The sequence below is a fragment of the Etheostoma cragini genome, chromosome 16 (genome assembly GCF_013103735.1).
Source record: "Etheostoma cragini isolate CJK2018 chromosome 16, CSU_Ecrag_1.0, whole genome shotgun sequence".
NCBI lineage: Eukaryota > Metazoa > Chordata > Actinopteri > Perciformes > Percidae > Etheostoma > Etheostoma cragini.
The window spans coordinates 6,801,806-6,828,932 of record NC_048422.1 but is presented as its reverse complement, the minus strand read 5'-3'; the positions used below and the strand labels follow the sequence as shown (position 1 = coordinate 6,828,932).

At 39.2% G+C, this 27,127-nt stretch overlaps 2 protein-coding genes across 3 annotated transcripts in view; both read right to left on the bottom strand.

Moving 5' to 3' along the window:
- igsf9a (immunoglobulin superfamily, member 9a) overlaps positions 1-13,707 on the bottom strand; it is a 59,983-nt gene extending 46,276 nt beyond the window's left edge. Inside the window, exons 1-3 of the mRNA XM_034896635.1 lie at positions 13,450-13,707; positions 2,494-2,588; positions 2,151-2,351 (exon numbers count right to left, since the gene is read on the bottom strand). Coding sequence (XP_034752526.1) covers positions 2,151-2,351; positions 2,494-2,554 — 262 coding nt within the window. The 5' untranslated portion in view covers positions 2,555-2,588; positions 13,450-13,707. The remainder of the gene's footprint in view (positions 1-2,150; positions 2,352-2,493; positions 2,589-13,449) is intronic.
- Positions 13,708-14,628: 921 nt separating this feature from the next.
- Positions 14,629-25,091, bottom strand: tmem230a (transmembrane protein 230a). Of its 2 annotated transcripts, XM_034896742.1 has the most exons (5): positions 24,928-25,068; positions 23,501-23,504; positions 20,463-20,570; positions 19,620-19,742; positions 14,629-15,993 (listed from the first exon to the last, which is right to left on the bottom strand). In XM_034896742.1, the coding sequence occupies exons 3-5, from the start codon at positions 20,562-20,564 to the stop codon at positions 15,853-15,855; spliced, it is 366 nt and encodes a 121-aa protein (XP_034752633.1). In that variant the 5' UTR covers positions 20,565-20,570; positions 23,501-23,504; positions 24,928-25,068; the 3' UTR covers positions 14,629-15,852. The 2 variants fall into 2 exon arrangements, with proteins under 2 accessions (XP_034752633.1, XP_034752634.1); XM_034896743.1 differs by lacking the exon at positions 23,501-23,504 and having other exon boundaries at positions 20,463-20,572; positions 24,928-25,091.
- Positions 25,092-27,127: the final 2,036 nt, after the last annotated feature.

The window sequence follows — 27,127 nt, the reverse complement described above, 5'->3', positions numbered from 1 at the left end:
TAATGAGGGAGCAGCATATGCAAACACCTTTTCCCCCAGCTCAGTTCTAACCTTTGGAACAGACAGAAGAAAAATAACCTGAGAAGGAAGATTGTAGGTCCCGATAATATTTACACTGGTAGAGATAAGAAGGTAGGATGGAAGTAGACCTAAAATAGCCTTGTATAGGAAGATATGCCAGTGTTGAAGTCTCCTTGTTGATAGAGAAGGCCATTCAACACACTCATACAGTTCACAATTGAGGGCTTTAAAACCAGTGATGAACCTCAGAGATCCATGGTATACAGTATCCAGTGCATGTAAACTTTGAGACGAAGCCTGCGTGTAAAACACCACCATAATCAAGTATAGACATAACAGTTGCAGCAACCATCCTTTCTAGATTCAAATGAAAGGCAGGATAGGATTATGAAATAAAACCCTACTTTAAGTTCTAATCTTTTTGATAGCTGCTACATATAAAGCGTTAAAGGAAGAGATTCATCTATTTAAATACCAAGATATCTGAAACACATTTAATCTTCATACCCTGGGATATGATAATTAAAGACAGATTTGATTTGGATTTTGAATTTGAAAAAAGGATGACTTTAGAAGTTTTACATCATAAAAATGAACTTGAAGCATGTTAAAAGCAAGTTGTAACTGGGAGAGGGCTTGGTCTGCGGAGGGTGCTGAGCAATACAGTACTGTGTCATCAGCATTACTTTAGACACGTTCTGATCAATGTTATTGATAAAAAGGATGAATGGCAGTGGCTCTATGACTGACTCCTAAGGTATGCCTTTTGTTATTCTGAGATAGCGAGAAGTGCTGCCCTCCGCCTGTACGGTAATAAACAAGCTAACAGTTTGTTCAGAAAGTCCGGCTTTACACAGTCTGTGCTTAATCACTATGTGGTCCACTGTATCAAATGCCTTAGAAAGGTCAATAAAAAGGGCTGCACAATGCTGTTGTCGTCCATGGATTCAATAAAGTCATTTAAAGCCTTAAAAGCTGCCGATCTTGAACTATGCCATTTTCTAAAACCAGATTTACAAGGGATTCTAGACCGTTGATTAGGACAGACAGTTTAGAGATTGGTCTGAAGTTATTTAAGATAAAAGGGTCACTACCTTTTAGCAGGAGAACCAGAAAGGTTGATTTCCAGATGGGAGCAGTGACATTTGTGTTCAAGCACAGATTAAAAATATGAGTTAAAGGCACAATAAAAATATGCTGCTAGCTTAAAAAAGTAGGGATCCAGTTTATCAGGGCCTGCAGATTTTGTTGTGTCCAAATGCGTGAGGGCTTTATTTTTTACATCTGAAACTGTAATAGGACCAGGACCAACAGTGTCAACTGTAGAAGAACAATCATGTTGACGATTGAATGACTCAAATAAAAAGCCTAATGCTATGAAGATGTCATTAAAACAGTTTAGCATAGTGATAGACTCAAAATGCTTGACGGAAGCCTCTGGCCTTCACTGTTTTCTGAAAAAGATTTCTGATAACGATTTGATAGGTTTCCAAAATTTTGTGGTTTGAAAAAGAAAATGATCAGCTTTGGAGTACATGCATTGCCTAGTTGCCTGAAGACCAGCCAGTCAGAGTTCTGATTCCATTTCCTGGCATTTGCACATGACACGTTGCGCTCATGGAGGATCCTTTTTTAAATGAACCCTTCCACTGAATTTAGTCCGTGAGGGAATGACATCTGTGACGTCAAGTTACTTCATCATTTATACCTCATGCTGATGTAAATAAAGTCATACATGTCATTTTGGGAGTCATAGACAGCCAACCTATTCTGTCGTAAAGGTGGGAGAATGTGTTGTGCCTAACACATAAAAGAGCGCCTATTAAATAAACACTGGTATTGGATCAGTACTCTGTATCGGCCGATTCCCAAAACCCAGATATCGTAACGGGGTACAGAAAGTACAAAAGGTTTGATTAAGAATAAAATGTTATCAAGCCATATAAAAGAAAGCCCGTGTTCAACAATTCCATAGTTATCCTTTACATAGGGCAGGCATGTTGCTCATATGCACGCAATATGCTGCTTCAGTCAATGGCAGACAATAATAGCAATCAGTGCAACAGCAGGGAGGCATACACCATTGCTTTTTTCAGTTGGATTATGTGTTCCTTTCCTTAGATGCTCACCCTCATATTGTGGATGGAGGCGAGGAGAGTACGATCCAAATTTGATCAGGACAGGGATGTCGAGCCCCTGTCGAACCCATTCCACCACATGCAGGGAGGCTGAAGACACGACAGCTGGCTCCGACGGAGGAAAACTACACTCCAATTCCACCACACCTCCGACCTTTCCAAGCACCTCTGGCCTAGCACCTTCAATAGTCACTGTTGGGTTTGTCAGACGTAAAAAGGAAGATTATGGGTTGATCATGCATTTGGAAAAAGGTGTGCACATATCATGGAAAAGTTTAGTCAAAATGAAAGTGGTATGCAAAATATCTTTCTAATCAAACAAGAAGATACTTACAAAATAGGCAAAAAAGCGTGACCACAGTGAAAGTCTGCAAATATGATCCTGCTGGCCCCATATCTGTCACTCATTCAACCTGCAGCATGTTCAATCTGTTGGCAAAAGAGACACAATTGTCACAATTACATTTTTTCCTTGGCTGCATGCAAGAAGACAGCCATCTGTGACAGATTTTCCAACTAAAAAGGCTACAGCGGACCTGCCGCTTCTGTCATAATTTTATAGACAGGAGGAGAGGAGCGCTTATATTTTATACAGCTTTCCAATAACTGGAATTCATCCCATATCATTACACAAATGGGCAGAGCTGCCTCTGCTGCCAGAAAACTCCCTGGCCCTATATCCTTTTCTGAAAGTAAATGTCATAAATGTCACATAAATCTTTTGAGAGTCACGTGTGGAGCGACATCTAAGTGTTTTATTTAGAGCACATCAATGAAGACATCTAGATGAGGCAGCTAGGAGACTCAGCACTCAAGGACAGAGATGAGCAGGGATGGGTATTGTTCAGCACTGGTACCGATACCGTGACTTTGACACCAGTTCCTAAACAATACTTTTTTCAATACCAATTTTATAATTAACATTATGGCACCACTCTTAATTTATTTTTCAACTCCTAAAAAAAACAAAAGGGACAAAAATCCTACACAATATGGCACAAAACCTTTATGTTTATTTTTCAGCTCCTACTGCATGAGCAGTCTCTGTCCTGAGTAGTCTCTATAACATATACCGTTGAAATTGATTGGTTAATAAATGACAAAGCCTTTTTCAAAACTTGATACTTTAAGGGCAATCTGGTCGATGCCAAAAAGTGTTGAATTCCCTACCCAGCCCTAGAGATGAGTTGAGCTGATGGTAGTGACGGGCTACACCAAAGCACCAAGGAGGGCAACATAATGTCAAGACGCTCGACCGATTAATTCCAGTCAAAACAACCACTGATTCCATTTGATCAGATGTGTAAACCAGAGGAGGAAATCCACATGACAGGTCAAATTTAATCCACACACACACACACACACACACACACACACACACACACACACACACACACACACACACACACACACACACACACACACACACACACACACACACACGGGAGGTCTTGTATCCTACAGAGAGCCACAACTGCTGCTTAAGGTCAGATTTGACAGAAAATGGGCCAATACAAGCTCTTTAGCACCGCATCAACCCAGGCTCGCTTGCTTTTGCCTACACATGGAAAAACATCTCATTAAGCTGAGTTAATTACGGTACACCCACGTAAAAGACCAAAGGTTAACCCGTCAACACCCTCATAGAAAGGCAAACATCATGAAGTGTGCATGATAAGAGCAAGCAACTGGCTCTCTGTTCAATGTACAGTACATTAACTTTTTCTTAATAACAACCACTGTTGCTACAAATGACAACTATTGGATGATGCAGAATGTAAAAATATTATTAGGCTATTAGCTAAAACGCTAAAGTGCTGAAACAGAGTAAATGAAGAGGTGTCTTGAAGTCAGAAAACTGACTCATGTTTGTTAGCTCCATTTTGCTAGGCCTAAGGCTGCAACTAACAATTATTTCATATTATTGAATCCGTTGATAATTTTCTTTATTAAATCGTTTTGTTGTTTTTGGTCAATAACATTTTGAAAATTATGAAAAATGTTGCTCTGTGTTTTTCAAAGGCCGAGATGACAACCTCAAGTGTTTTGTACACAACTTTAAAATGTATTTAATGTCAACAAATTGATTAATCTTTGCAGCTCCACATTTAACTGACGCTTGCTTGAGCTAACAATACGGCTACATTTAGCTAAAGTTTGCTAACATTAGCTAACAGTGCCGCTACATTTAGCTAAGGTTTGCTAACATTAGCTAACAATGCACATTTAGCTAAAGTTTGCTAACATTTGCTAACAGTGCAACTACATTTAGCTAAAGTTTGCTAACATTAGCTAACAGTGCAGCTACATTTAGCTAAAGTTTGTCAACATTAGCTAACAGTGCAGCTACATTTAGTTAAAGTTTGCTAACATTAGCGAACAGTGCAGCTACATAACAGTGAATAAAATAAAATAAAATTATGTACAAATTGTTCCTAATAGCAGTACTTGTAAACAGTAAAATGGATGTGGTTACTTGCCACAAATGCCAGTGTAGTTGTGGAAAATAACTGTTTCTCAAGACACAGCAGGGAAGAAGTGAATTTTTGGCAGAGATGCACCAGCTCCACTCACAGCAAATAAAACAAGATCCAACAAAAAAAACGCACAAAGTTTCCCCACTGAGGGAAAAAATAACTCACCATAGATGTCTCTTATTAAAATACAACACATTATTCAAATTAGAGTTTGATTGACAGCACCTGTCTTGTGTCATTTCTTGCTGTAAATGCTAGGACCCATTAATTTCTTGAACGCAGCCTGCCACAGAGTGCAATGCCAACATTAGCACATAGAGTACATTACAATGCAGCTTTATCATTCACCATTGTGTTAAGGACATGATACATTACAGGCAACAAGTTCATCACGTAAGGCAGTGGTTTGTAAAGTAGGGTCCAGGGACAGCCAGGGGTCCTTGAGGGGATTCCAGGGGGTCCACAGCAAAAAGGGGAATCAATAATTTGTACTATAATTCCATCCATAAGACAACGACAGAGTGCATTGCTATTTTTTTTTAAGATTAACGTTCTTTTTGGCCTATTAGTTTTTTTACACATGCTGTTGCAACAACTAGTAACGTTAGAAAAACTACAACACCACACCTGGAAACAAAACAGGCCCGCCACACACACCTGTATTGGCCTTGCGAGCCGACCAAAGAGTAGTAACATTACGTTTGAGTGGATGGTGAGCATGAGACGCTAAAACAGATGCCAATAAAATTCTGAATGCAAAGTTTAATTTTTGCCAAAAAAAGTAGCCAAATGGTTCCATTGACAAGACCAAAGTGATCTGTGTGTTTTGTTGTTGTGAACTGAGCTATTATCGCAGCACGTCCAGTCTGAAATACCACTTTATGGCCAACTACACAGCTGATGGAAATTCTCCGCCCCCTTGTCAAAGTATTGTTTTCACCCTTTTATTGATGGACAGTGTTACATTATGTGAGAGATTATTTCCTCCAAGTGAGAATGTTATGTGTGAAATTGAACACAATAGTAGGCTATATGCCAATGTTGTTTTCAATTAAAAAAACCTTTGCACAAAGCAAGCTGATCCACTTTTCCATGCTGATAACATTAAAATTAGAAAATAAACAAATAAAAAAATGGGACAAAAAGAATTTAAGGTACATTTAGAATAGATCAAAATTTACGATTTATTGCAAGATGACATTCATGTGATTAATTGCAATTTAATGTTTCAATTGTTTGACAGCAAAAGCTATTTTTATCCCAGCATGTTATAATCTTTCTGTAATAAAACATCTAGATGGGGGACCCTGAAACAAATCTAATAAAATGGGGTCAATGGTCTAATTTTTGTCAGTTTTGAGATTCTTGATGTAAAAACGTTTGGAAACATTGGAAGGCCTAATTGTCATTAAAAATCATTTACTGCCAAATGAATACCATTGATATGCAAATTAAACAGTGCTTTATACTTTATGTTGTTGGTTTGAACTTATTGTTACTAAAATGAAGGGTGATATGTTGGTTTATTTTTGAGAATTTCCTTGTGCTTTGTTTTAATCCACTGTGTATCTACAGTATCTAGTTCTATAACATGGTATGTTCGCAAACCTTTTATATACAGGATAAACGGTCCATTATAAATGACAAGGTTGACTTTAATTTGTTGGTATGGTCAAATAATGATGTCCTTGTCATCCTTAGTGATCTCTACACTTTCAGAGAATGAATAGTAAACACACCCTCGTCCCAGCAGCCGCGCAGGCCGTATCTGCTCTCCCTAACCATAAGGTATTTATGGGCTTTTTCATTTCATGGCTGGGGCAAAGTCTGAACCGGTGAAAAACAATTACGCTTGCTGTCAACAGCTGCAGTGCAATTTTTCCAACACACTCCCATGCTCCAGCAAACAGCACAGCATACACAGATTTCCCACAAAAATCAAAGTGAAAGTCAAAAGCAATCCCCAATCTGCGGCACGCCGTCTGCTGAATGCCATCCATTCCAAGCTCAACAGACTTCCATTCTCTGCCCTTCACCCTGCTGGCTTTATGCAAAGCAGCACAACATAGAACTCATAACATTTGAATTAGACATTGAGTGTTTGCTGAGACTGAGCCCGGCAAGCAAAAGGTAAAAATTTAACTTTCTAGCTGACGCTTTTATCCAAACAATTTACAATGGCTATATATATAAATGTGTGTCAGAGGCCACACGACTCTGGAGCAACTATGGGTTAAGTGTCTTGTTCAAGGACACATCGGTTGATATATTGCAGAGGAAATTTAATCCAGATCTCCCACACCATCACCACCCATTATGATTCTGTTGTTTCTCATCTTCGCACAACGGGCGTGGACAAAAGGGCAACACACACACACACACACTAATGAACACTGCCTGCTGCCGTTACCAAGGAGCAGCAACTCTACCCTATTTGACACCTAATGAACAGATGCTCAGCATCTTCTCCTAGCTATTCATCGACTGCCTCTTGTCTGTTGTTAACTCAGAAGAATTAAGATGATAAAGATTGACTACCCTGTAATGTCGTTCATCGTGTCACTGATTAAAAGAAAAATAACCCGAGTTAGCTACAGATGAATAAAAATGTTGTTATGGCTTTATTGCTCTGACAAGGGGAGATTTATTTGTGCCTCTAGCGAAATAGCAAGGCAATAAAGCGGAACAGCGTTAAAAAAATGTTGTGGCGAGAAAGAGAGCAGGGAAAGTGTGGAAAATGCAACAAAAAGAAAGATGAGAGGCCAAAGAAATCTGGTTAAGCTGCAGGACATTGTCATTAAATCTGAACCAAAAACTTCACAGAGCTGCAGAACAAAGCAGCCCACACAGGTGAAACACACAGCCATGGTAACACAAATGGTCTCTAGACATTTTCCCACAGACGTACTTTTCTTTCCTCTGGCATTGCATGCATACAACAAAGCTATAAGAAATTAGTCCGTAGCTCGCATAAGAAATGGCCCTGTCCCATGCAAATATGTCAGCTGACAGATATAAAAATGTCAGTGACAGGCATGCTGTTGAAATTCTGTGTTGTTGCCATTTTAAGCTACAGGAGGACAGAAATGGGGACCAGCTGATTAATCTCGACCAAGACCAATTTATCAACAGATTTGCCTCCTCTTACCCCACCACATTTGAAAGCAAAAAGATAATGATAGATAGATAGATAGATAGATAGATAGAGATTTATTGATCCCAAAAAAAAGGGAAATTGCGGTGTTACAGCAGCACACGTACATCCGTCACACAACACACAATCTAAATAAGATACTAGAAAAAAAATACATACATACAATATACATGAAATAATAATAGGAATAAAATATAAGAACAAATATTTGAATACATACAGGATGGGAAAACAAAATGTGCAACTGCTTAAATAGTATGCTAAAATGTATGCTAAAATATAAATAAACCAATTGTGCAGGCTGTACTTAGTGCAGTATAGTGGTGTCTAAATGTCTTATCTAGCACCCAGTGATGACGTGTTAAGAGTGTTATTGCCTGTGGTAGGAAGGATTCCTGTAGCGGTCCGTGCGGTATCGAAGCTGCCGGAGCCTTAGAGAAGCTGCCCCTCTGTTAGACCAGTGTGGGGTGGAGAGGGTGGTCAAGGTTATAATGGGTTATAATGGCTATAATGGACTATAATGGACTCCTACACATTTGTTTTCTGATCAAATTCCATTTCTTTGACGTAAGACTTTTCCTGGTCTATTTTTGTATGTGTTTACGCTCAAAACATGTCCCTTATAATGTCCTGGGCATTGATTGGTACAAGTACTGTATCCTTGAGGGAAGCAAGTTAAATTAGACATCACCCTCTGACCAGAGTAAAGAGAAAAAAGGTAAGGGATAACGGTGTTTTCAACTTCAAAACTAACAAAATCATAGATATTCCTCCAAGGGTGATGAACAGTAGGAAACAAATTGTTGCAACAGAACCATCTTTTTATTCCATATTTCTCCTTCCTTCGCTCCTTCTGCCGCCTACATTACCCACAATGCAACTTAATCCGTGACTATTATTGTGGTTCCATTTGTACTCAAAACTCAGATTTTTCCCGAGGTCAAAGTCAGAAAAAGCCGAGCTCAGAACTGCGGCAACCAACCACCTGAGTAGCCTGAGCTAAAAATCCAACATGGCTGCTCCGTGCATCAACAGTTGTAAAAGCTGTAGTAACGTACAGTTATAAGCACTTCTGTGTTGTCCACGCAGTGCTGTCTATAGTCTCTCTCTAGTCATGTTTTACTGTTTGTATGCAAACAAAAAACTGTGAAACGCGTTGTTATAACAACTGGTACTGCTAACATGGCTAACCTGGCTAGAGCTCATAAATACAATGAAAATAGGACTTGAAAATGGAACGCGTTCATCTCGCTGTGATGCCATTCCCAGCTTTGACTTCAGAGTTCCGAGGTAAATGGAACGCACCACAAGCAGCGGCTAATGCAGCCTCGAGTCGCTAGCCTCAAGCAGAGATGAGGAGCGGACTACAGAGGTCTGGTAAACTCACTTCTTTATAACTCAACCCCACTCACTAACATCACTTGAGGTAATTTATGCAAAATAAAAGGCTTTATGCACATTTTTGTGAGGTTTGACCTGTTAAAAATCTCAAAACAACAAAAAGTAGTGAGGCAGTGACATCCAGGCCTTGAATGGTCTGGCAGCTTAAAAAGATTTTTGAATTGAGGTCCTTAACACAGCTTTTAAAAAGGAAACTCAGTTATCTCAAAAACCTGCAATTGACTTGAAATTTGCTTATAAAGACTGAGATTTGACCCACACTTACGGTTCTATATTTAAATGGATCTATTAGTCATCCACATTCAGATCATCTCCATTTACAACAAACACAGTTCCTCTTTGCCAATGCCGCTTCCTTCTACTTTACCGAGACTGTTCTTCTTGACAACATATTTCTGTAGTCTTCTTGTACGCTTTGGAGCTTGTCAGTGTGCTCCTCTCACGTCTGAATAAACACAGCTTATTGACATTCAACTTATTGACATTCAACTAGCTGTAACCCACCTCTGCCGCAGTGATTATTATTGTGATTAAGTTACTTCAAGTTCCTTTCCACAAGATGCGTACATTTCACAAGCTTCCCATCACAATAGGAGCCCTCTGTGTGGCTCGGTTTGATGTGCACTTAAGAGAATAAAAGGATAGACTGAAAAGGGAGGAGAGAAAAAAAGAAAAAATGAAGAGGTCTCCACCGTGTGTGGGTATTGCATCTCTACGCTCAGAGTACAAACATTAGGCATCTATTCTATGAATCAGAGTGCAGACAGGCAAATCCACATGAAAGACAATTTTTTTTTCATAGCTATGAAATGTACTTCATTTGTGTACAAAAAAGGGACCTCAGGGGTTGAAAGCATAGCGGGTGCAAAGTCATTATGTTGTCAATCAAAAATACAACAAGTCTCAATCCAGGACCAATGAGCTCTAAGGCAAGTCCACATCCTAAAATGTGTCTTTTAAGCACTAATCAAGTCATTAGAAATCCTTCGCCAAACTGAATGCCACTTCTTTTTAAAGTGTTCACATTTGTTTAGTAGGATAAACCCCCTTAAGAGTATCATCTTGTTTCTGAGGGGGTCACAACATATGTCACAAATCAATACACAACAACAACGTACATACAGGCGAAAAAAAAGAAAAGAAAAGCATTCATTCATCAAAACATTACAACCACTAGGTGGCCAAAATGGCCAATAATATATAAAATGGGGATCACACATTAGATATAGGGAATGACGGCACCATTGACAACAATATTAATCCATCTCAAATAGGGAAGACATGGCATTCTTAAACATACCAGTATTGAAGATGCTCTTATTTCAACAGGTAAGTTAATCTGCTGGAGCTTCAAACTTAAAAGCTCTCTTGACAATTGTTCTCTTAACACGAGGGAAAGAGAAGTAGAGTTAAGCAGAGGGACAAACGTCGTAGTTTGAGGTAAAAAGTAGTAAATAAAGAGGATAATTAAAATATAGGTTGAAGCCAATGAGTGTGTCTGCAAACACTTAGAGATGGCCATTTAAGACATTTATGAGAGTATGATAACAAAAAGTACTGAAAATGAATTATTTTAAATAAATGTGTATCATTTTCCATGAAATTATTATTAATACTTATGTTCAATTATCTGGAATTTCTGAGCCAAATGTTTTGCATGCTGCCGTCTGTTTTTTTGTTGTTGACAGCAGCAGTCTTTACTTCTCAGTCTGATAATTAGGAGGTGTCATCTGCTGCTTTCTCTAAAGATGGGGCGATGTGATTGGCTACTGGCAAAGTGATTCAAAACGCATCTGGTTTAAGAAAAATTAACAGCTTTACAACACTATTTTATTTTATTTTTTTGGTCTTGTCATTTCAACTCAAAAGTAATGTCCAAGCAATGTTATCTCGTGTCCACATCTCTGTTTAAAAGTTAGTAATTTCCAAGACAGAAGACAATCTTGAGTGTTCAAAAACAACAACAAAAAATCCTAAATATTAGGATGGTGCTTTTCTGTGTAAAGCACTTATATCTTACAACCAAGTCTTTTGGTTAAGCAGAACAACATTATATTCTTTACCTTAAAAAAGGCCCTGAAAACTCTTTTTCTCAATCAATGCTTTGGGAACACTCTTTTCTGACAAAGTTCCAAGTTTTGGGGTTATTTAATCAGGAGATCTGTTTCTTTTGCTAATGCTCTTTCACTAGTTTGAAGTCGGTGACGCTCATTTGGAAAAGAGTGCATTTCACAAATTTGAACCCAAATCTGGGGCCCGTTCGGCCCAGTCAAAATAAAGCAAACAGTGTTTTTACAGTGAAACAATAGAGCCTTGAACACAACAGACTAGGCCTGGCAAACCCGGTTCCTTTTGAGGATTCGGGTTATTCGGAGTCACTCGCTAACTGAACCGGGTTGTGTGAGTCACTTGAATCACTTGATTTTTTTAAAAATCATGAAAAAAAAACATGAAAATCAAGGAGAGGGTTAACTTTTCCTGTTAAAGATGTTTCACCTTGGTCTGAAAGCATAGGGGAGACACTTTGTTTCTCTATGACTCTGGAGTTGGCACTCCCTCTGAAGCTAATCATCATCACTCTCTCACTTAGTCTAACACACACACACACACACACACACACACACACACACACGTTGCTCTCAAAAAGATAGATGTATACACCAACGCCTGTACATAGGCGTTCTGTATGGGCCCTTCCCTGCATCCACGGCTATTCATTCTAGTATTTTTGTGGGCCCTGTATATTCAGTCCCCCCCCACCGTCCAACGCCCCTGTGTTTATCTCGGAAATCGTAGCAAAATTGAAATGTTTTGAATGTGTCCTTAATGACACCCACACAGTCCTATTGAAGCAGCTTAATTGAGTTTCTGAGTTAAACTCTTAATTAAAAATACATAAAGATGATTTTGTTTCCTTTGATTTTTGCAAATGTAGCCGTGACACATTGATATAAAGGAATTCTTGAATGTTCAGAACAGTATTCAGGGACTTTAACAGGATAATACCAGTTGTTTTTCCATTACTGCTACTTCTAATTGGGTTTGTTGCCACCATTCTGACAGTGTTGGTTTACACTGTTCATGCCATTGCTTTACATGACTTTTTGGACATGAATAATACGACAGACATAACACGACAAATGCACTAAGAAACAACATGCAAAAACACTGGTATGGGTTTATTAGTGCTTTGCCGGTCATAATTTGCATCTACTTTAGTATCACATTTGAAATGTTCACTGCATCCTCTCTTTCACAATAAAGTTCTTTCCCCTCGCCTCCCCTCTGATGTCAGTTTTATTGAAAATTTGTTATACTGTGGGAAACTGCACCCATCTGGCACCTTAACAGACTTAATCAAACCACAAGTGGAATTTAAAATGATTAAAGGAACCTTGTCTGGGGGAAGTTATTAGAATATGTCTCTCATAAATTGGTGAAATAAAGTAAGACTCTGATCTCCATACAAAGTCAACAGCACAAAAAGATGAGATTTCATATTTTGTCTCTGGCTCTACATATAATAAGGCAGTAAGATGTAAATGTATCTACAAAAGAAATAATATCCAATCTCCTTGTTCAACGTACTGAATTAAATAAAGAAGAATATCACATTGGACTCTCCTCCTCTTCTTTACACCACAAACTAGCAAAAGTAGGCCTACTGAATGGAAATGTCTTAAAAATGGGCCTACCTTTATGATTTTAATAAAAATACATGAACCTGTATGGTTTGTGATCTCCCATTTCTTGGTCCTGAATATGAGTTTAACTGAGATATTTTTGCCAACTTTCTGAAAGATTGCCATCCATCCACTATCATGTTTTACAAAAAAAAAAAAAAAGTGGTTGTCACACCCAAACTATAACCCAAATTTAAAAAATAAGAAGCCGGAGAAAGAGAGAGACAACAGTACAGGCAGCAGTACAGAAGCAGTTAGGGACCGACACAGACCTGGTTGGTGTGAAGTGGTCGGGAGAAGGGACTGCTGCTGCTGCTGCTGAGTTCAAGCTCCACAAACTTTGTGCCAAGTTCACAATTCATATCCTAATCAAAAGCTCCCAAAAAACTGCATAACACGTTCAAATGCATGACGCCGTTCAGAGGATTTTAAATGGAAGTTCGCACTCCCCAGTATGCTCTGAGAGAGGCTCAGAGCATTCATTTCTCATCCCTTCAAAGCTGCTGGAAGTCAGAAACACTTTAAAAAATCATTAACTCTTCGGTTTTTTTTAGTTTTTGTTTAACTGATCCTACCTGTAGCTCGGTTACTGGCGGCCGCTGTGAGATTTCCTTTTAAAAACACATCCTCCGTGTGTTCCTTGTGCGTCAGCGGGCTCCGTGTGGACCTGCAGAGAGGACAAGGGGGGTTAACTGAAACCAGGCCTGGATCTTTTGTGGCGTTGCAAAAAAACTGCCTGAAATATGAGCGTTTTTCTTTTTTTTTTAAAGCGGCCCGGCAACAGGTGTTCATTTCACGTACAGGTGACAGTGAAGCGTCGAGCCACTTTGCTGATCCAGAGTCCACCCCCCCTCCCTCCTCTGGCTGCTGCTGTGATCTAAAGACTCATTAAATAAAGACCACATTAAACTGAAGTTACTGCCACAGCCATTTTAAGCCTGTTCATTTTTAAGCCAATGCAGATTTAATATAAGCGTTTTTGGTGCAGGAAGAGGATAAAAAGGCCATTTCTTTAGCCATTAATTCTCCCCCCCCTCCCTGATGGCACCCAGTTTGTGGTAACCACAAGAGGGGGCCCTCTACCTGGTCTCGGTGTCCAAACCAGGAAAAGCAAAGTGTTGGACCTATGAGTCAGAAGACAACTGCATTACACACAGAGAATGAGTCATGTAGTTCCTCGCAGAGGGAATCAGTGGCTTCTAATATTATTCATAGATGTCTTCCAAAAATACTAACGAAGTAAAATGCTCCTAGTGGGACTTTTATACTGGTTTGAGGTGGTTTATGTGTGTTTCTTTGGCACAGTGACAGTGTTTTTGGAACTGAGACAATGTATCTATGATTTGTTTTTTTTGTTTTTTAATGATGCAGGAGCGACCCCCCCCCCATTCTCAGAACAGAAAGTTTGCTTTTCTTACTTTTTGTTCTATATTCAATTTGAACTGTTCTATAACTACATTTTTATTACTTGAAACAAATCTATTCATTCAAAATCAATTTTTCTGTACTTTCACATGCTTGTATTTTAGTTTGGTGTTTCTAGACTGGTAGGTTATATCTACTTCATGTAATGTATAAGAAATCAAGCCCTCCAAACCTGATGACAACATGGTTGTTTGATGCGTAAATGGCTTAATTCACAACACATCTTCACAGTCTGCCATCACAAAGGACTCCCTAGAGAATAAACCTGACTGCAATCAAGAATCACAGAAACAAAACTTCAGATTTCTACTTCATTTCATTTATTTTTAAATTAAGCATATGTAAAAATACATATTTCTTGTGTAATTAAAACCAAATGCATATATTGACAAACATCAATACATCATACAGAAAGTTATACATCTGAGTCAAAAAAATATGATATAACTACTTTGAAGTAATCAATCTTTGGGTAGTTCTGCAAATATAATCTTTGAGAAGTAAAGCCCCCCCCCAAGCTTTCCATGAAATCATTTAGGCTGCGTTTAAAATTGCATACTAATATAATACTGCCTACTGCATACTCAGTGTGTAATGCATGCTAAATGTAGGATTAAGTAAGACATTACCAACAGACTGTTATATATATATATATATATATATATATATATTATGTAATATATATTATGATACGACTACTGTCAAACATGTAAAAAAATGGTATAATAAATTACCAAATAGAGGATATTTGGATAAACGGACCACATATTGGGAATCTAAAAGGTTACTTTCCCCGCCTAAAGAGCAATGAGCAATATGAGAAAGATACTGTGTTTTTTGACCATCAAAGCATGTCAACTTTTTCTTGTAGACCCCAAGACTACAACAAGGATGCTGAATAGGAGTACAATAGGTCTTCTTTAGTCCAGTAAATGCAGTAAGCGTACGTCTCATACTTCTCTTAATCTTGATTACGTAGTATACTGTACACCTGCAAACACAAAATCACTCACTTTCACATCTTACAGTACTTTGTAAGAATAGTATGTTAGTAGGCAATTTCAAACACAGCCATACCCTACAGTCACAAATAAATATTTGTTTAAGATGCACTATGAAACAGCTGTGCAGCTGTGCGAGGTTCTAGCAGTAGTCAGTTAAAGGCGTCCGAGTAGTCTCCAAAAATATGTCATCCCTCATCCGAGGTTTGCAACCGTCTCTTGAACGAGCGACATGTTGCTGTACCGTCGCAGGCAAGCAACAGGTCCCCTGCTCATTAAGGGTTTGGTTCATTGTTCCTAAAGTTGAATATATATGTATATAAAGCCACTACGGATCATCAAGCTTCTGTGAGGAGGATAATACAACACATAGCATTGAATACGCAACACTGAATCACAAAAATCAGCATCTCGAGGCAGAACAGCGATAAAGGTTCGCCTGATTTGCTTTATGCATTCAGAAACTCAAAGTAAACAGCAGGCACCAATCTCAGGCAACACAGTGTGGCAGGAGGAAGGGGATTCTCCACCAATCAGCAGCTTTAATTTGGGTCAGTCGCCAAAATCTGGGATGTCGTCGTAGGAGTAACCCCGGTAACCCTTTGCGGCGAAGTAGGCAATTCTCAAATGGTAAAATCCTGGAAGGAACACGAGTAGCCCTATGACGATGACAGGAATGGTGCGGTCTGGATGCTGAAAACCAAAAAAACAGAAGAGGAGGAAATAAAGTTGGGGGGTGAGAACCTGTGCCAAGAAGCTTCAAGCAGACATTTCTCTGTATTAAGGGGTTTATATGCCACAAATCTTGACAACCACCATTTACTCACAAACATATCATATACATAGTGAAATACTGTACTTGGTAATGAGGTGCCGCAAGAGGCATCACAGAGTCTTTAATGTTCTCATCTGCCTTTAACAGGCTTATCTCTGTCGCCCGTCAGCAGCAACATGAACATGCTGGGAATGAAAAGGGTGTGTGAAGGAGGCCCACAGACGTGATGACGTCATCTGTCTGAGATCTGGTTTCATGTAAATCCTGAGTCATTTACCATGCAAGGCCACAGGCAGTCCTCACCAACGCCAAGTCAAGGGTTTCATTTCACCACCAGATGGCGGTCTTGTGCACTGAGTTACTGTAGCCCTCTCAATGCTTTAGTCTTTTTTTTTTTTAAATGTATTCTTTTAGATACAGTGCTGCATGAGCCATTGCAATGTCTATCATCTTGTTGTCAACACTATGTTTTTGCACTGTCTACTGGGATTATTGTGAGGTGGGTTTTAAAAGGACAATGCACCCAAATTACAACAACAAAAACAGGAGATGTGTTTTTATAGTTTGAGAAAAACAAATCTTGACACAAGGTTGTGTTATAATGCCAGGAACAGACAAAACACATTCAGGCCGATACTGACCCGACAGACAAGTCAAAGGCGTCCCCACTAATAAGGGTCAGGACCGACACACGTGTGTCTCTACCTGTTGTAGTGTGACATAATCAAAGATCAGTGATCTAACGTCTGGGACGCTTCACGACCACAACGCAGAAAGTCTAGCATGTCAGAAGCATGTTCTGCAACATGTTCCTGTACATTGACCAATAGGAAGAGAGTGCCCTTAACCTGTCTGGCGCACACATGCAAACTCTGTGAAAAGAAGAAGAGAATGTCTGGTGGGGGAAAGATACACACAGAACCCCAAAATAGGCTTTTTTCATGGCAGGGATCGCCCTTCTTCCCAGTATTGCACGCTACTGGGCTAGCCGCTAGCAGTTAAACGGTTTCTCTTCACTTTGACCACTAACAAGCAAAGAAAACAGGCTGTACCCTCCTACAACCGCAATGGCTGCACCTGATTGGACAAACACTACAAGAGGGGCTCCTGGATTTCCAGACAGACCGGGATTGCAGCTTGTTTGGAAAACAATGTTATTTTACAAAAATAGTTCACCAAAACGTGTTCTGAAAACATTTTAAGTGAGAAATAAACAATGCAGTTGCTGAATCTGTATTTATTTCAGATCAACAGTCAGTTTAAATGATTTTCATTAATTGTTGAGAAGCTGCAGCTTCCATGTGATCTTCACGACAGCTCGCGATAGTCAGTCTGGGGGCTGGTGGGTGTCACACTTGTAGTGTTGCGACTCTTCTGTCTAAGACACAGCAACAGTTTCGGGCAATTTGTCTGTTTAGTGTGACATACGGACTGTTGTGAATTATGTAGTCTGATCCTGGCATTAGTGGGTTTTGTTTTAACAGAGCTTTCAACCTCATCCAACGGTCTTCATCAGCCAATGGAGTATGCTCAGTTGCCATGGAGATGGCTCAGTTGTCATCACTAGACTGACGTTCCATAGACGGCAACTGAACAAACTCCATCCACTGATAAAGTTTAGGGCCGGGTCAGAAATCGCATACGACCCACTACATACTCAATATGTTTACTATTGTTCAACGTACTTTTGCATTTAAAAATAAACAGCAGTGTGTATCCTTTTGGACGCACTGTGCTGTAATGACCAAGTCCCTTCCTGACAGCCTCCTCGCCAGTTGGAGGCACGTAACCAAGGTAACCCCAGCTCTACCAGCATCGCCAGATAATGCTCAAATTATTGGGAAAAAGTAAACATCTAGTCTAACAGTAGTAGGGGACATTCCCTGATATTTAAAAGGTCCCATGACATGGTGCTCTTTGGATGCTTTTATATAGACCTTAGCGGTCCCCTAACACTGAATCTAAAGTCTCTTTTATATAGACCTTAGTGGTCCCCTAAGACTGAATCTGAAGTCTCTTTTATATAGACCTTAGTGGTCCCCTAAGACTGAATCTGAAGTCTCTTTTATATAGACCTTAGTGGTCCCCTAATACTGTAATACTCTATCCAGCTAAGTTTCTTTCCCAGAATTCAGCCTTGGTGCAGAATTACAGCCAGTCCCACAATGAGCTTTCCTTAGTATGTGCCATTTCGAAAAGACAGACACAGACACACACAGACACACACAGACACACACAGACACACAGACACACAGACACACAGACACACAGACACACACACACACACACACACACACACACACACACACACACACACACACACACACACACACACACACACACACACACACACACACACACACACACACACACACACACACACACACACACACACACACACTTTTTGTTTAAACACACAGAACTATTGTGAGCAGGCACAACACTGGCATCGAGGCAATAAAATGTCAGGACAACAGTTAAATTACAGCTATATAAAACCCAGATTAACTGCAGCATGTTTTATTTACTGCATGAGTTGACATTTTGGAGGCTGTGCTGGCTCTCTACATCTGTCAAAGCTAGGACCGGATGTTACACCGCACTACTTTTTTGGTACTGACCAAAATGTTTTTTATTCAGGAAGAGTAGCTGCTGCAACGCACAAGCTCATGAGTATTATAACTAAACTAACAAGCAATACTATCAAGTATTGTAAGATGGCTTTCAATGACACAACATATTCCTCATTCTTTAATCAGACAGTTCTTGATTTAAATTAAAAAGGTTGCAGATTTCAGGATATTTCATTGAGTCAATTTACTCAAACAACATTTAACCCTAAAATATAATAAATTAAAAAAAAGACTTGCCAAAACATGTTTGTATTTCTCAAATGAAGGTATTGTATCGTAACTAGTGTTAATACAAATGAGAGCATCAGTATCTGTAAACTGGAGAAAAACCTGAATCATTATCTTTTGCTCTTTGGTGCTAGCAAAAGAAGAAAAAAGAAAGAAATATGAACACAATCATCATATGTCACTTTCTTGCCTGGAGTAAGATGAGAAGATTGATACCACTCATGGACATGAGAGTGCTATCAATCTTCTCATCTAACTCTCAGCAAGAAAGCGAACAAGCGTATTTCCCAACATGTCAAACTTGTTCTTTAACATCACGATAAATCCAAGGTGAACTAACTTGATATTCCAAACTGTGTTCAGAGGTGTCGGAGACACATTTAGAGGAGGCAGGCAGCTCAAACACAAACATTTTAATCACAAATGGATTTTCAGGAGAACAAGGCTAATGGGGTATTTACTCACTTTTAAAGGAGGCCAAAGCATTATGGGAGAATGTAACACGCTACAGAGTAAGCTCTTTGGCAATAGGGGAAGAAAAGTATACAAGTTCATGTACAGTACTGGGGACACATTTCAACTGGTGTCCAACCATACTGACTCCAGACAACATCTGGACCTGACCCCGGTCTCTGTATTTTACCATTGGAACCGATTTCATTACATTAACTGACCAAACTCACCTCGACCTTTATGGTTCCTGAGAGAAGAAGAGCCCCGAAGACTATCAGTAAGGAGCCAATCAGAAACAGGAAGCTTGCCAGTGCAATCGCCCTGTATGGGACCTTTGGTGGGCTTTTCTTGAACTGTAATGTGTTCAAATGTTGGACAAAACACAAGACATTTAGACAAGACAAGTGTTTTCATTCATCATGCTGGTTAATAATAGCAGGCGGTTTAGTTTAGGGGCAGTGGTGCCTCAACGTCAGGGCTGCAACCAACGTTTATTTTCATAGTCAATAAATCTGACAATTATTTTTTTTAGATTAATCGATTAGCTCTTTGATGGATATTGTCGATTAGTCTTTCCCAAAGCCCAAGAGATTATATTATCATTAAAGAAGCTAGAATCAGAGATTCTTCATTGTTTTTCATAAACAAATGACTCAAGCCGATTAACCAATTATAAAATAGTTGGTGATTCATTAAATAGTTGACAACTGATTGACTAATCGATTGATCTTAGCAACTCCACTTAACATGCCACTTAAAAAAGTTACTTTATTAATCGCATAATAAATAATAGAAGTATTTCAGTTCATATTAAAACAAAATTAGGCTGTGTTAATCCCCAAACAGAAACTAAGAGTGTATCAGATTTACAGCTATTTATATCTCCTCTGGTATAATCACAGAAAGCGTAGGAACATTTCCAGGAAGTCTTTCATTGGGATTAATCTCTAATTATTTGCCTGTGGTAGGAACACTCTCCATAATTACCAAGTTCCTGAACAACCCGTAGAGCCGCTTGAGGCCCGAGAGACCTCAGAGACAGGTCTGTAGAGAAGAAAAAGCAAGCGTCTCACCTGTAAGTCTATGTAACCGTCGTCATCCGCAGCCAGCCGGGAGTACTTGACCTTGTTGTTGGAGATTCCACCCCCCAACATGTTGCTTCTAATAGCCTGCATTAGAAGCTCTTTGAAAAGAGAGACACAGAGGTAATTAGTAATATCTATACAGTAATCTTTAATTTGGTCCTGTACCTTGATAGGTTAAGTTACAGTGACCCCGGCATAAACAGTGAGTCAAAATCTCAATCACGGTAGACAAAATGTATTAAGGCTGACAACTTACATTACCCCAACACTAGAGTACACCTTGAGACTGAGAGATTAGTGAGAGTTTAATTTCCACAGTGTCACTTCTGCTTGAAAACGTAAAACACTGCACGATATGACCTCAAATCCAAATCACGATTAATTGTACATTTCGCCTCAATAACGATCCATGAATGACAATCACATTGTCCTAAATCATCTTTTCTGAAGCCAAAATGTTTCCAGACTATGGACACTGTGTTTTTGGGGCACAAGTCGCTCAGTGGACTCGGACTTGGTGTTTGAGTTATCCCCCATTACGCTTTCCATTCGTCTGGCTGGTCCGGGCAAAGTCTCGAGACTACACATGTGGTGTTTTTAGCGAGAAAGTAGGCCTATCAACAGGTATAAATTATCTAAATTATCCTCATCTGTTTCAAATGAGTCAAATGAAATGCCTGCAGCACACGGTCTATAAACTCAGAGGCGAACATTTGATCCGTTATTCCACAATACGTGTTTTTCTACAAAACCTGCCTAGAGCTGGAACTGAATGGCTTTTATTCCACACATGCTAGTCAGTGTTAATAAGGACAATCTACTCTAAGATTTAACAGATTATCACTGCGTCATCTGATGTGGCTTCCAAACACAAAAAGAGAAAGAATAAAATGAAAATACCACAACACCGATCTGCCCTTGAGGGACTCGGAGAAGTGTGACTACACATGTGGTCTGATCTTCCTCAAAGTCGAAGTTTTGTTTATGTTGGAGAATTGAGCTCTGTGCACACTTGGGGCCCCCCCACAGGAGACTAAACCCATGAATAAAAGCGGTCGTTCCTGCTTGAACAAAGTATGTAGGTGTTTTTAGAAACATTCTTTCATTTTGCTGGCAGCTGTCACTTCAACTCGCCACAGAGCCTCTCTGATGGGGAAAGCTCCAGGTTACAGATGTGAAGTTACAGCACGTACTGCGATAAGGGAATACTGTGGATTTAGCACCAAAAAAAGGAAGAAAGTGTTGACGAGAGCATTTCCCGATTATCCAAGAAAAACCTACGCAGCTTTGAAAGAAAACTAAAACTACGTGGGAGTATTCATTAGTAGTCATCTGGTAGTCCTTTTTTTTTTTCTTTCAAAAAAGTGTTTTGCTGTAGAGCATAAAGGATATTCCTAATTAGTTGTTGATGGTGGCGGAGAGCGCTGTCGAAAAAGTCGCTCCAAAAACTCCCTTAGGTGTTCTGCTTACTGTGTGCTGCTGCTGCTACAGACCGGGACAGTGTGACATTGTACATCAGATTTTGTGAGGACGACATGCAGACGGTTTTAGTCAGTACATAAAACCACAATAACCCTGGGTTACAGCAACACTCAGGCAGCTTCATTGAGCCACGACAGAGGCCTACAGAAGTGGGGACAGGATTCTCTACAAGCAAGCCAGAAACTCACTAACAAAAAAGGAGAACAGAATAGCAAAGAGGAAAACCTGAAAAACAGTTTTCTGGTCAATGACCCTGCGTCATGCTCCATTCAGACGGGGAAGCAGCGATCCGGTAATTTGCCGCCGACGGTGTAGGAGTGTCCTAAATGGCCCATTTGTGTGTCCTCCTGTTGTCTAAAATTGCTTTGTTAGGAGTAACCCCTTGAGATGCAGAATCTCGTTTTCGAGAGGGTCCTTAACGATACATGCAGTTAACAAAACAAAAACAGACAAAAAACAAACAGTCAGACATAATCAAGTTTAAGGCAGAGCAACAAAAAAAATAAAACTGGATATTAATAATAGTAGAAGAGGTGTTATGGTGTTGTAGAGGATTATGGACAGGTACTGTAATGGGAAGATAGAGCATTTTTTAAGGAGTGAAGAGATAGAATGGATCGAATGTTTCTAGGTAGATTATTCCAATCTGAGGCGGCTTCAAACCTAAAGGCTTTCTTAGCTGTAGCGGAAGATATGGCAGGGACAGAAAAAAAAGTTGTGTAGAGTGTCTCAAGTGGTAAGTAGAGGAAAAAGGTACCGTAAGCTTTTTTTTTTTTTTAGATAACTAGTGTAATTGAAACTTATACATTAATAAATAAACTGCAGCCAATGCTGATGTCTTCTTATTGAGGATGATGTTAGAGCAAGTTTCTCATACATAATACAGTGATGAGTTGTGAAAGGACGTCCAAGGACAACTCTACAGACCGAATCCAGCACTATGGGCCTTATTTTAGGGTCTGTACGCCTGACGCATGGTTCAAAATGGTTGTACTTAGGGTCATAATTAATCATAAGTATGTTTTGCCCGTAATTGCAATAAACCAATCAGACACATACACACAATTTACTGATGTGCTGTTAAAATAATGAAATGCTTTTTTTAAAGCAATCACTTCCTGCTGCCTCAAGATAGCAATACGCCAAGAATGCACCTGAACACACCTGCCTGTAAGACCAGCACACCCATGGGCGCACAGATGTGCATTTGCTATATAAACGGTGTGGGCGCGTTGTTAACATGTTGTTCACGTGTTATTGACGTGATGTTCACGTGTGGGAAATTAAGTTTATTTGAACTGTTTGGTGCTCCATAGGGCGCTGGACGGGACGACAACTGCGTCGGTCTTGAACTAACAAAGACACTTGCGTCCGGCTTTGTGTCACGCTGGGTGCAAGATAGAGCCATATATGCTTTTGTTCTATAGTAACTTCCTCCTTCAAAACAAAACCATTGATGAAACGCACTCGTTCAGAAAACGGGGAAATAGTTTGATTCTAAATCCATCTTGAGCAGGCATCGAGACTGGTGGCCTGGTATATACCTGTCTGCATCATATAACTCAACCATCAGACATAAATCATTTTCATTTTGAAAATAGACACATTGTCTTTGTACTGTAAATTCTTCTGGACAAGTAATAAGTTCAAGAAAGGGACTATGGTCTAATTTGATCCTACAGGGTGTTTCTTGAAGAGGATTCTTTTTTTTTCTGTCTGTATTGGCTGTCTCTCATTTGGACTCATTCTTGACTTGGACTCAAACCTTTTTGGAGTCAGTCTTGACTTGGATTTGAACCTCTTTGGACTTGACTACGGTACTGACCCGACACCAAGGTTTTTCTTTCCACAGGCTGTCACTACGACGGACACTTAACAACAGTTAGTGTCCGAAATAATCCCATTGCCTATAACCTTGTAACCTTAATCTCTGTGCAATAACCTTGTTACAACACAACATCCACTGTACATTCTATATACATTTTTTAACATGTAAATGTCAATATTGTCAAATATAAATCTGATCAAGCTGTATACGCTGCAATGTCATATCAACTTACCTCATATAAAGCATTATAGAATAATAAACATAAAATATAAAGCAACATGTGACATTAATCAGTCCATGTTTATTCCAGCACCCTTTATTGTCTTTAAATGCAACAGGTGTTTAAATGACAAATACACAATGCAGGGGTTTAGTATTTCTACACCAAAACTATACCCTTGAAACAGAATGTTTTAGACCATAATGACGACATTAATAAAAAACAAATATATAGTTTACAACAAGAAGGAGGAAAGCTATTTAAAACTTCGAAGGGAAAGGGTCTTTGGATGTATGACGCAGCATTATTAACTTTAGTCTATGCGCAGCATCTAAAGTCCTGCCAGCTTGGTTCAGTTAAATGGGGTTACTGCATGATTATATGATAGCTAGTTTTAGCTAGTTTTTTTCTTATATGGACACTTAAACATGTTAGTTCACCACTGTATTCTTGGTGAATGACGTGTCGTTACCTAGCTAGTTAAGTCGTATAGCTATCATAATACATTGAATTGAATCAGGAAAAGAAAGTAAACAAAGTATAAATTTACAAACCTCCACGTGTCAAGCTAGCTTATAGCTAGGTTGAATCCCTGCATCTAACATATGGCTATATTTACGTTACTGCCCATAATATACACGTCGCTTCTGTGCATTAATAACATTATTTACCTAAAGCTTTTGTCAGCAAACATGTACAAATTAGGATGTTCACTGCTGAAGGTACTGCTCAATTAACCTGCCTTGGTATTTATGTCTAATAACCACTCATTAATACCTAGCTAATTAGCTGGACCGTTATTGCGTTAGAAGTAACGTTATCAAAAGCTAGCTAACGTAGCTGCGAATGTCTTTCTAACTTTACCGAACTGCCTGACATACGCTTGATTTTAAACTCGTTTCTTCTCCTCGTTCCTCTCTTACCTTTACTTGAGGTATAATTAACACAGTCAATGTTATCTTGTGCAGACTGCTCCTCTACGGTGCCACATCGATTGTTTTCATGAATCGAAATCTCGCAAAATCAACGTCAACTTCCTTATTTTCTAACATCGCGCATGCGCACATCCATCCTATACTGTCGCTTGTCCTGCTCACTGTCCCCAGGCTTCACGTCTTAGTTGTCCATCTTGGTAAACTAATGATCCAATCCTATGCTTAAAAATATTCACTTAGAAGGCAAGACCTTATTTAAAATGTCACCTCATTAACAGTACAGAGGTTGTATCAGCAGAATAGACTAATTCACTTATATATTTGTAATTGAATTATCGGTTTATTGTTAAATTATTGTTTGTGACGTTGAAAGGAAATTATTGTTGTACCTGGTAGTGGGACTAATTTGAATGAAGGTATACAGTAGATTAATCTAAAACGGATAGATACTGTCCTTGATTGTTATCGACTGAGCTGCATTCAAAGTCCTTGTAAAGTACAGTGTATAACAATTCTTCATGCAGCCTTATATAAAAAATTATACAAGGATAAATTCACATAAAGTTGAAACATTTGGGTAAAGTTCCTCAAAACCTTATTTAAGTACAGTAGTTGAGTAAATATAGACTACTTTGTTAAATTCTGCCAACAAATTGTGATTAGTTGGTTAGCAAATACTTTATGCCAAAACTACGTTTACCACACAAAGAAGTAACCTATCTGTTGCAACACTGTTTTCAATAACATACCCAGATGTTTTAGTTGTGAAATATGTCTTTTCTCCTAGACATTTGTACACCATGCCTATTTCTCTGTCCTTACCTCAGATGTTCTTGAATGTGTTGAGAAAGCAGCCTTGTCTTCTTTATCCGTTCTGCAGTGTGTTCCAGAGCATTTTCAGCAAGGCCCTTTTCATAAACTATGGTGTGTTGCATGATGTCCTAGCTTGCTGTGTGGGTTTGTCTTGAATTTATGGTCACAACAATTTCAAGTCAAACAAAGGTAACTGAAGACGGTTACATCTTTACCCTCTACTCTAAATTCCAGGCATGCAGTCCTCAAAAAACCTTTATCCTTGGGTTTGTAAATGCTATTTTTCTTCTGATAAATTTCCGTTGCAGCCTTCTTTATATGTAACCTATACATTTACTTACAACAATATTCTTCTCTGTAATCTCATTTCAGGCTATTTGCTCATTGGCTCTGCACCTGTGTGGTTTCAGGGGAAATGAATGGCTCTGTACTTTCAGGAAAACATCACTTTGAGCTTTTTATAAAGTGGATTGCCTGCCATGACGGTCAGTCAAATTAATAGCGTTAAACTGATATACGGAAATTTGAAAGCCGATACCATAACTAATGTTTTTGTTAAGAAGTTGCAAAGAGCTGTTTTTCTCCGGAAATACATGTATTGAGTATTCCCAGCAGATTTATCTTTTTTTTGTACTGGGACAACTCAATTTGTGCAAAAGAAAGGACACCTCTCTCACCTCGCCCACGCAAACTATGTTGTATTTAATATCTGTGATAGAAAACGCAGCATGGAAACCTATATCATCTTATAGTAAGCTACTTCCTGCCCTGATAAGTGACTGCAGAGGTATCATTATTTTGGGATTTTTACCATGTTATTATGGTTTCAGCAACAACAAGCAACAATCTCCACTGAGAGTTCATCAGCTTTGTTACGGTCATTTAGATTTAATAATGCTGTAAACATTTATCTATCGGAATTGGAGTTTGCAGTATGTTCCACTCAAATGAAATCAACTGAGGAAAAAAATCGTACTAATGGTTGCTTTACTGCAGTTTTTGCAGACTATCAACGGTATTAGCCACCCCCCTCCAGGCAGCATTTCTTCTCCCATAGTGGGAGTAAAACTCAGATTGGAAGAGGAGGAGACTTCACACAGTTCAGGAAATCCTGATCCCAAAAAAAAGACCAGCCATCAAGATGCATCACAGGTACATCACATAAGGTACTGTACAGCATCTTAGCGCTTTGTTGTGTGCAAAAAACGTGATCCAAAATGTAATGGGTTCGTCCTTGGCCTATGCTACACTCTTCCACGATATTTCATGGAAATTGGGCCAATAATCGTGCTGACAGACAATCAAACTGAAAACATAAGCTCCTTGGTGGAGATAATATAGTAACACAGGCACCTTTAATAATAATCCCTTTGAA